Source organism: Cydia fagiglandana, chromosome 22 (assembly GCF_963556715.1).
Source record: "Cydia fagiglandana chromosome 22, ilCydFagi1.1, whole genome shotgun sequence".
Classification (NCBI taxonomy): domain Eukaryota; kingdom Metazoa; phylum Arthropoda; class Insecta; order Lepidoptera; family Tortricidae; genus Cydia; species Cydia fagiglandana.
In genome coordinates, this window is record NC_085953.1 from 1,531,162 (window position 1) to 1,542,057 (window position 10,896).

General features: G+C 37.0%; 1 protein-coding gene across 5 annotated transcripts in view; it reads left to right on the forward strand.

The window, feature by feature from the left end:
• The window catches only part of LOC134675567 (voltage-dependent calcium channel type D subunit alpha-1-like), a 93,594-nt gene extending 85,590 nt beyond the window's left edge, over positions 1-8,004 (forward strand). For 4 of the 5 annotated variants that reach the window (XM_063533844.1, XM_063533847.1, XM_063533846.1 and 1 more), the window contains 4 exons: positions 2,063-2,139; positions 3,768-3,874; positions 5,120-5,186; positions 7,208-8,004. In XM_063533844.1, coding sequence (XP_063389914.1) covers positions 2,063-2,139; positions 3,768-3,874; positions 5,120-5,186; positions 7,208-7,276 — 320 coding nt within the window. In that variant the 3' untranslated portion in view covers positions 7,277-8,004. Of the gene's footprint in view, positions 1-2,062; positions 2,140-3,767; positions 3,875-5,119; positions 5,187-7,207 lie in introns of those variants that run through there. The other variant, XR_010099770.1, reaches the window with a different exon arrangement.
• The last annotated feature ends 2,892 nt before the right edge of the window (positions 8,005-10,896 follow it).

The window sequence follows — 10,896 nt, forward strand, 5'->3', positions numbered from 1 at the left end:
ATCCACAAATTCCGCATTTGCCTAATTGTGTCTAAACAACTTCAAGTTTGATTTAGTTAATTTATGTAAGTAGCTAAAACTATCGAAACGAAAGCACGCACTGCGAAACGAACGCAATGAAGTCCGTATCAAATTTAATTTAATTTTGAAATATCTATCCTTTGGAGAGTTATTCAAAATAAATTCAAAGAAATATTTAAACAGACTTAATAAATATTTAGGGACAAGGATTATTTTACCTTATTTATTTTTAAAGATAAATACCTTAAATACCTTATTAACCACCTCTATAACTGAAATATACTCTATTCTCACCTCTATTAATGGAACCCTCTGTAAATGAGACAGAAATCTATTTGTACCTGGCTAACTGGGAGCCTGGGTAAGTGGAAAACCTCTTTAAGTGAGACAAATTTGCTCGTCCCTTGAGATCTCATTTATCCAGGTTTCACTGTAGTTGCATGGAGGAAGGTACATTCCCAGAAATACTGAAAACCGGCAGAGTCGTACCTATCTTTAAGAAAGGTAAATCAAATGACCCAAGCAACTACAGACCAGTGTGTTGCTGTGTGTGGTCCCTTTTCATAGATAATGCCCCATTTGTTATTGAGTGAGTTTTGGTTGGTAATCAACGAATCGTTCTATTATTTCTATTTCGTATAATGCAGATTTATGTACTGAGTTATTGGTATGTATATTTATTGCTTGTTATTGCTATAGGTATATGTATTTTAATTAAATTTACTAATGATATTTTATACTAATTATTACGATTTTACGGAAAAAAATTTAACTGTTGTTTATTTGTGGCGTTTGCACTTACTAAACTTATTAACATAAAATTAAACTAACTACCAAATTAATTTTACCTTCAATAAAATTCTGTTTTTTATACAACGTGTTATACCAGCCACAGAAAGTGGGATGGGCACAGGTTGTAGGTCATACTGATCAACTTTTGCTATGGGACTAACCCCGAAATTGCGATAAAAAAAAATTACACTCCCATTGAAGATATCAACATTAGCCAGCCAAAATGTATGGAAGAGTCTATTTATTTTTCGCGATTTCGGGGTTGGTTCCATAGCAAAAGTTGCTCAGTATTAACCTACACAACGTGTGCCCATCCCACTTTCAGTGGCTGGTGTAACACGTTGTACATATTATATTAACCCCAGCAGGTCGCGGTCGTTTCTAATAAAATTGTACAATTTGTTATTGTTTTGCACGATCTTCAAAAGCATTTATGCTTGAAAAAATTCGACCTATGCCGTCCCCGGTTGCCGAATGGCTCAGGAATCTGCCGCGATAGCAGAGGACGCTGGTTCGATTCCAGTTTGGGCACAGAATAAATAATAGTACTAGGTACAGAAGACTCACTCTCTAACAAGACGCGTCTGTAACGATCAGCACAGATATGGCCGCTAGGTGGCGACAGCGCCACGCGCCGCTTATGGCAAACCCCAAAATTGGGGTCGAACGGATGTACTTTTAGCTACCTGTAGCAAAGCGACGAAATCGCGGAGTGAGCCACGCCTGCCTATGCCGTCCCCGGTGGCCGTATGGCTCAGGCATCTGCCGCGATAGCAGAGGACGCGGGTTCGATTCCAGTTTGGGACACTGGAGGCCTTGGTCACTTGTTCTTAGCATATGACATTTATTTCAGTTTATGATATTTAGATTTTAAAATCTTCTAATACTTATTTCAAAGTTGGCTAAAACGATGAACATAAATTTTGAATAAAACGCGCCACCCAGTGTACATTTCCCAGTAAACGTTACTTTCACCCAGGAGTACTTGTAGTTATCGTAGCGCTACAAAAGGTGGCGCTGTATTCAAATCATGCATTTTCGGAGTCTGATAAAATGGATATTGCTTTGATTTTAAAACTATATTTAGCGGCGCAGTAATTTAAATGTGACACTCGTTTAGGTACACACATACTTTCGATAAAATAATAAAGCTAGAACGCTAGTGTAAGACGGCAAGTGACCGAGAGTGCGAGGTGCGAGAATCAACCAATAGTAATTAGTTAAAATTTATTTTTTTCTTCGATTTCAGATCATGACCAAAGGTCGAGCCCGAACAACAACGTGCCTTATTGTGTAGAAAATCCGGCGGAAACGCTTATTGCTCGTGTAAGTATATCCACTAGATGGCGCTGGTGCCACAGTCATGCACGGAGCAGATTAAATATGTCTCACTGTACTTCTCAGAGATGGCGCTGTCCGCCTGACTGTGAGAAACTGTGAGCCTAACCGTACATTGAGGCGAATAAAGAAAGTTCCTTAAAGTACTGCCACATATTTTCGCGGAAATACAATAGATGGCACTTTACGAGTTCACGTATGGTGCCCTAATTTTTGTGGTATTAAACAAAGGGTATGTAGCAAATAAGTAAACTTTGCTTTTATAATACACGGTGTAACATGAGGAAACCGAATAATTTTAACCACGCATTTCTGAGGTCAAAAGAAGTAAAAAATGTAATATAAGTTTAGGTCAATTTCGCCAATAAAAAATTTTTTTTGTTTGGTTTTTTTCAATTTTTTTAATGTATTTGTACATACATAATAAATGTTATTGGTAAAGTTGTCACTTAAAATTGATTTTTACATTTTTTTTTCGTAGAACCTACTTTTTACAAAATGTTACTTGTCACTTTTTGATATCTATCAATAAGGATATTTAGACTACGTCCCTTAAGCAGCAACATCACCATCAAAAAGGCCTTTTACACCATGTAACAATAAAAACTTATTTTTTTTAAATTAATAATATCTCTGAAACTAGGCGAATATCAAAAATGTTTATAGGGCATTTTTGTCTCTAAATATGATCCGGAATACGCTGTTAAAATTATTCGGTTTACTCATGTTACACCGTGTATAAGTAGTAATTAATTGTTTGGATAAGAGATCAATAATTGTCAAAGAGTATTTAGTAAATTTACTGCCATCTCAAGCGCCTGCCAAAACTTTTAGAACGTCATTTAATTTAATCCTTGTCCTTTCACTGATATGTGTTAAATCGAGTATAGTCCATAGGTATGGCGCCATTTCTCGAAAAGATGGCACCGTAACTTTGGCCACAGAATAAATAATAGTCCTAGGTACAGAAGATTCACTCTCTGAAAAGAGCTTCTGTTACGATCACCACAGATATGGCCGCTAGGTGGCGACAGCGCCACGCGCGGCTCATGGCTTTCCCCAAAATTGGGGTGGAACGGATGTACTTTTAGCTACCTGTAGCAAAGCGACGAAATCGCGGAGTGAGCCACGCCTGCTTTGGCCTATGCTCGTGTAGATGGCGACACTTTTTGACATTTAACAAATTTAAATGCAAGAACAAGGATCACTGTTTTTGTTTTAAAAGTTTTGGCAGGCGGGCGAAAGATGGCATTAAATTTACTTTGGCTACATAAATTATTAGATTACTTTGACAATCCGCCTCCATATCGAATTCTCTAGGATAAATAATTATTGTTTGTTTTACTTTTAAACAATTAACCTTTTAACCGCCAGCAATTTTTGATCGAGCGTGCTCGTGTCGCCACCGACAGTAATTGTACCACGCAGAGTAAGGTTGGCATAGTTACGGGAGTTATAAATTATAAATGTGCTGTAAAAACCAAATCAGATCTTTGTCTTATTTATCAGACTGTGGCGAAATGAGCTGGATATGTAATGTCTTATATATCAGACTCTGGCGGTTAAAGGGTTAATGGTGGTTGGCGTCAAAGTTACACGCGACTATTATTTTACAGGTTTTGACAGAGCAGGGTCTCGGCAAATATTGCGACCGCGATTTTCTCCAGAGTACCTCACATGAGATGCAGGAGGCGCTGGGCCTCTCCCAGCAGGCGATGGACACGTAAGGACAAATCGTATAACTTTGCCCACTTGGGTAATTTTACACGCTCTTATTTAGTTTCACCCGCAGACAAAACATCCTCCAGACTGAGCATAGTCGCGCTACCCCCTCTGCCACGCATACGGTAATTTTACTCCATTCGTCATTCGAGTCGAAAGTGTCTTTGTGTGACGTCCGTGTTTTTGAACGGACCAATCACGGCACGGGACTTCGCTCACCTCGTCCCGCGCACCCCCGCATTTTAGGCATCATCGGTTGCATGAAATAATTGCTCTAAACTCGGCCTAGAGGATTTCTAGTCTATCAAGTCTATGGTTTCATCTGACCGATGTCTGTGTGTAATCTTGCAAGTTAAATTTGATCCACTTCCCCGTTTCCGATTGAGCTCAAATTTTGCATACATACGTAAGTCGGGTGACAATGCAATATTATAGTGTCATCAAGCAATCTGATGATGGAGACCGGAGGTGGCTATGTGATAAAACAACGAAACCTAATTGTGTTTGAGCTTTTTAGAATTGTCTCGATGAGCGTTAGTTGCCTGTGGAAAGAAAAGTACAGTCAGCGATAAAAGCTTGTAGAAAAATGAAATTTTTGCCAAAAACTTTTTCCCCAAATCGTTACATTTAGAGTGCACGAAATATTATACGATAAGATTAGAGTAGGTACTCACTTCATACACCGACCGGAAAGTCTAATGCTCAAGAATAAGGGCCCGATTCGGATTATGAAATAGACATCTATTAGACATCTTTTAAACATCGCCAAGATACGAAAACGATATATTTAAGATCTAACCTGACAAATTTGACATTTGCGCAATTCATGGAGATACTCTTGAACGATTGCCACAGGATATGACTTAGAGATCTAATTCACATCTAATAGATATCTTACTCTATCTAACGTAAAATTGACATTGGTTGCCCGAATTGCGCTGCAAAAGAGAACTAGTTGATATCTAAACTATAACGTATCTAGAATGGATCTAGTACGTGTCGTCTCTTGTGAATATCTTGAAGTTCGAATACGGCAGTAAGACTTTTCGCTCGGTGCTCATCTATTGCCACTTGACAGTACTACTACTGCTACTTAAAGTACTGATAATTCCGCTACTCGATGCTAATAGATGTCGACTATGAAAATAATAGTAGTACCAAAATTGATGTATGGATTGAGCAATCTATGTATTTTTTCTCTATGGTTCCACACTTGTGAGTTTTCTAAATTTGACCTTTTTCACAGCGCTGCGAATCTTATCATTTTGCAAGAGCGGCAGATGAACAGATCACAACAACTGCCTAACAATGTGGTGAGTTTCTTCTAAAACAATTATATTATTATTTCAAAACTAAAATATATACCGGGTGTGGCCGGGTGTGGTGTAACATGAGCAAATAATTTAAACATAGATTGTACTCCTCAAACGGTGACACTTTTGTTCTACAACTTTTAAAAATTATGAATTATTTACGAGTAGACTCCCTATTTATCGTATAAAATAAATAATTATTATCTTCAATGGACGCCATCGCCACGCCATATCATTGTGATTGACGTTGCTTGTCACGCCTTAACAAAACAAAATTCGCAATACATTGCGTCTTAGAATAAACTTTAAAGTGTATTAAAAATCAAACCACAAGTTATTTTTAAAAGTAGCTGAACAAATGTTAGTCAGTATGAGGAGTACAGCCTGCAGTTTAATTTTTTGCTCATATTACAGGCCACACCCGGTATAATATATGTATACTAAAGAAGTGACTAAACACTCCAGGGGCCTAATTCGACATGTACAACTGTCAGATTTCGCATCCACGTCAAATCAACAGTTGATTTTATTGCATACTGAGTGTTGATTCCATCAACGGTGGATAATATCATTTGGCACAACCAAAACTCAACTCTAAACTAAGGGTGGTTCGGTTTGGTATGCTTGTCACCCTAACTGTGGATTGTTAATGTCAAATTTTGACATTGTACGTATTCGAGAACTTATGACTTTTTCTACATCAACGGTAGATCAACACGATACGTCAAACGTCGCTTGTCGAATAGGGGTCCAGTGCCAAAGCCCAATTAAAAACGGATAATAATTTGATTTGTTCCCTAGTTGTATTTTTTTACCCTAAAACAATTAAGAGGCAGATAACAATTATGAATTTTAACTTCCCTCCGCTGCGCTAAGTCACAGAATAAATAATAGTACTAGGTACAGAAGACTCACTCTCTAACAAAACGCGTCTGTCACGATCAGCACAGATATGGCCGCTAAGTGGCGACAGCGCCACGCGCGGCTTATGGCAAACCCCAAAATTGGGGTCGAACGGATGTACTCTTAGTTACCTGTAGCAAAGCGACGAAATGGCGGAGTGAGCCACGCCTGGCTAAGTGAACTTGCCGCTTTCTGACTCCGTCGAGCAGAAAAATAGTATACAAATCTAGGGCATGCAGTAACTAAGAAAGCATCAGCCCGACAATGGCATGTGGTCTGAGATATTTCTTACTTAACTGCCCCTAGGTATTTATATACTATTACGATACATTCAACTACAGAGATAGTTGAACTTCCCTGCAACTGATTGCGCATAATATATACAGGGTGTAATTTTTTACGTGATACAAAATATGTTTTTCTAACTCCATAAACAACTAGCAATTGAATGCTCCTACTCTCGTTGAAATCAGACAATTTTATTTTTAATTTTTTTATTTTTTTTCGTGATATTTTTTGTACTTTTAAAGGATATTATGATATTAAAACAGCTTTATAAGATATTTAAAATGTAAAGTGAACTAAATTACTTTTCAAAGTAGCATAAATCACAAAAAATGTTTAATGACTTGTGATTTACGCTACTTTGAAAAGAAATTTAGTTCACTTTACATTTTAAAGCTGTTTTAATATCATAATATCCTTTAAAAGTAGAAAAAATATCACGAAAAAAAATAAAAAAATTAAAAATAAAATTGTCTGATTTCAACGAGAGTAGGAGCATTCAATTGCTAGTTGTTTATGGAGTTAGAAAAACATATTTTGTATCACGTAAAAAATTACACCCTGTATATATACATATTTAATTACACAAACGGGTCTACCGCGATATAATTATATTAGTCTTTCCGTGAGTCTTTCCGTTTCCACAGCTGGTGAAACTCAGCTGAAACGTCGGAATTAAAAGTAAAATCAATGAAATTATATCGCGGTAGACCCTTTTGTGTAATTAAATATGTGTACAAAACACGAGAGTTTAAAGTGTTATATTATATGTATAATTATTAAATCATGTGAATAAGTAGGTTTTTTTTTTAAATACCTTATTTCTTTTCTAGGAGAGCATACTGTCAAGGCAGTACCACCCCTTCCATCAGCCCCCGATGCAGCCGCCTCAGAGAAAATGATATTTTGTACTTTTATACTTGGATTACCCTCATCCGGTGCGGCGTGGTAACCGCACTCGGTCTTACCCTTCGAAAGGGTTTGTGTTACCCTTCGAAAGGGTTTGTGTTACCCTTTTTTGAACCCGGCCCGGGTTTTTTGAAGATTTTGCAATCGATTTTAACGGACCGCGTAGCTTGTAATATTATTTTAAATTTTAAGTAATTTAGCATTTTAATATTTTAAATGAAATGAATAATATTTTTAAAGCCTTTGGAGTTATAATATATTCTAAATTTTAAAATGGGGTTTTAGATGTCTAGTTTTTGGATCGCTCTTCGCAAACGCCTGAGGTTTTATTGTAAATAATATGAAATATTTACTGACTAAAAATGTTATATACCTAATGGGTATGTGCCTTAATTATTACAAATGTATGTGTTTAAGTGTCGGACTTTGAAAATTGTGGCCCCATAATATATTTATTACTTATAATATAGTAAATACGTGCCAAAATTATTACTTCATATTAGTAAAATTTTATATTATTCTCTATTTATTGCTATTGAAATTTAAACAATTCTATATTTATTATTGTTGTATATTTCAACCATTGTAGGTATTTTTCTAATTTTAATGATGCAAGTCTAGTCAGTTTGCTTGCTTGGAAGAGTTTTATGTAAATGTTTATTTATGTTGTATTTTGTATGGAGATATTGTTATTGTGAATTAAATTGTTGCAACAAATTTATACTCACCTTTTATTAAACAACCTTCTTAACACCTTCCAAGATGCACACGAAGATGAACACGGTGCACTGCATATTGGCTTTAAGTTTTGAGTCGGTAGGTAGTATCTAAACGGAAAAAGAATTAGTCAACACAGAATAGGGCCCAATTCGGATTTTGAAATAGACATCTATTGGATGTCTTTTAGACATCACCAAGATACGATAAAGATACGTTAAAAAATCTAACCTGTCAAATTTGTCATTTGCGCGATTCTGGAGATACTCTTGAACGATTTTCACAGGATATGACTTAGAGATCCAATTCACATCTACTAGATATCTTACTCTATGTAACGTATAAGTGACATCGGTTGCCCGAATTGCGCTGCAAAAGAGAACTAGTTGATATCTAAACTATAACGTATCTAGAATGGATCTAGTACGTGTCGTCTTGTCAATATTTTGAAGTTCGAATACGGCAGTAGGTAGGTAGCATAATATATTATGTTCAAAATATAATAAAAAAACCTGGCAAGTGCGAGTTGGACTCGCGCACGAAGGGTTCCGTAACTTCCGTACCATAATGCAGAAAATAGCAAAAAAAAAAACAGTCACCTATCCAAGTACTGATCCCGCCCGACGTTGCTTAACTTCGGTCAAAAATCTCGTTTGTTGTATGGGAGCTCCACTTAAATCTTTATTTTATTCTGTTTTTAGTATTTGTTGTTATAGCGGCAACAGAAATACATCATCTGTGAAGATTTCAACTGTCTAGCTATCACGGTTCGTAAGATACAGCCTGGCGACAGACGGACGGGCGGACGCACAGCGGAGTCTTAGTAATAGCTAGAGGGTCCTGTTTTTACCCTTTGGGTACGGAACCCTAAAAATGACCTTATTGCAGATAAGTACTAAAGTTCATATCAATGTGGACGAAACTGTTAACATTTTTTTTACAGTACATATGATGGTGCTTTACCGTCCTAGTGCGGTAAATAGCACTAGGTATCCGTGCCTATGTCGAAAATTTAAAGGGTCTTATGTACTCTGTTATGCACAATACAGCTTTTGTGTCAAAGAGTAAAGTAAGTATATGTTTTGTGTTTGATATGGCGAGGCGTCGAAAAGGTTAAAATACTCCCTTCGGTCGTGTTCCAATTCATCGCTACTCGTTGCGAATTTCCTACTTTTCGCACTTGTGTCGTAAAGTTACTATTAAGATTTTTATTAAAGTTACATTAATGTATGCATACATTAGATTATAATTTATAAATGCAATTACGAGTTCTACAACTTACAGAAGGCATAATTTATTTTTCAAATAATAAAAATGTAGTACTACTAGTATGTTCTACTGTAGTAATACTAGTAAGTTCCTGCACTCAAAAATATCAAATATATATATAGGTGTTCAAAAATATCTGAACACGTACTCTAATGCCTTGAGAATAGAGACGTGTTCAGATATTTGTGAACACTTTGGCCGCTCCGATATATCTGATGGCGACTGTACCTAATAATAAGAAACACAAATATTTCATAATTGCTTTATTCTTTGGTTTAATTGTGTGTCAAGTATTCAAGTTGAACAGTGTAGTCGGTTCCATTGTCAACTTCTTTTAATTTTTCCATTTTTTGCAATAACTCCTTCTTCAGTTTTTTAATATCGCCGTCAAGGTTATCATCGTGAATCACTTTTTCAAATTCATGCACTTTATATGAAAGTAACCCTGCCCTTGTCAGGCAGCTTACTCCGATTTGTATCCGAGAGTCAGACATTTTAGTTTATAAATTATTTGGCATCAAAAGTGTTCATAGGGTTACCGATTGAACGGGGTAAATTTTCCAATAGGGTTTTTAATAGGACTTCTTTCTTGAATTTGGTAATTTAATGGGGTAAATTTTCAATAGGGTCTTTAATAGGATTGTTTGTTGTATTTTCGTCACATATTACAGAACCGGTTTTTATTCTCCGCACAGGACATTTTGGTAGTACTTCATGCTTAGGAACAGGGACTGGAAGATTTTTCACTTTTTCGATACAAATAGCGAGGCACTCAGGAGTTTCAGGGCGAGGTTCCGGAGGTGGTTTCTCACAGAAAATCACTCCTGCTTTTAACTTCTGCTCCCTAATCTGTATTTGGCATGGTGTTGGTGGTACTGGCTCCGGTTCTGGGGGGAAGACACATTGCTTTAACTTCACGATGTCACCTTTTTCCGGTTTTGGTTTTCTGGCGCAGGGATGGAGAGCTTCCGGTGTGAGGATGTTGTGTTTGTTTGAGAGTTCTTTTTTTGTGCCTGAGCTACCCTCGGCCATATTTGACAGGGTGGATTTAAGGTTTTTTTTCTAACAGTCAACTGTCAAGTTGACGAATGGAGTAGGTAATGCAAAGTCTTGTAAAGGAGAAAGGTTTTATACCGCCCCGGCTTCGCGTGGGTAAACCTTAACAAATTATACACCTTTTAAGTTTATCTCGAACATACAGGTCCTGTACAGACAGACGCGGCGGGAGACTTTGCTTTATAAGATGTCATCATCGTCATCATCTCAGCCATAAGACGTCCACTGCTGAACATAGGCCTCCCCCTTATGGCGGGTGCATGCCATAATCTCCACGCTTGGCAGGCGGGTTGGCGATCGCAGTCGAGTACACCGAATTTGAGGGACGCTCCTGCCCGTCCACCGGTGGTCTTGGACGTAGTTTAAGGACATACCCGGGTCCATATATAATGTATAGAACATATATTATGTTATAAGATGTATTGTATAAATAATTCTGTCTAGGGGTTAGTTAATACCAAAAAGATATGGACCATTATATTAGCGTGTCATCGTAATATTACATTGCCATATTTATTATCCGATTCACATAAATTTGTTTGCAAAATTTCAGCTTCAGGTTAATCGGTAG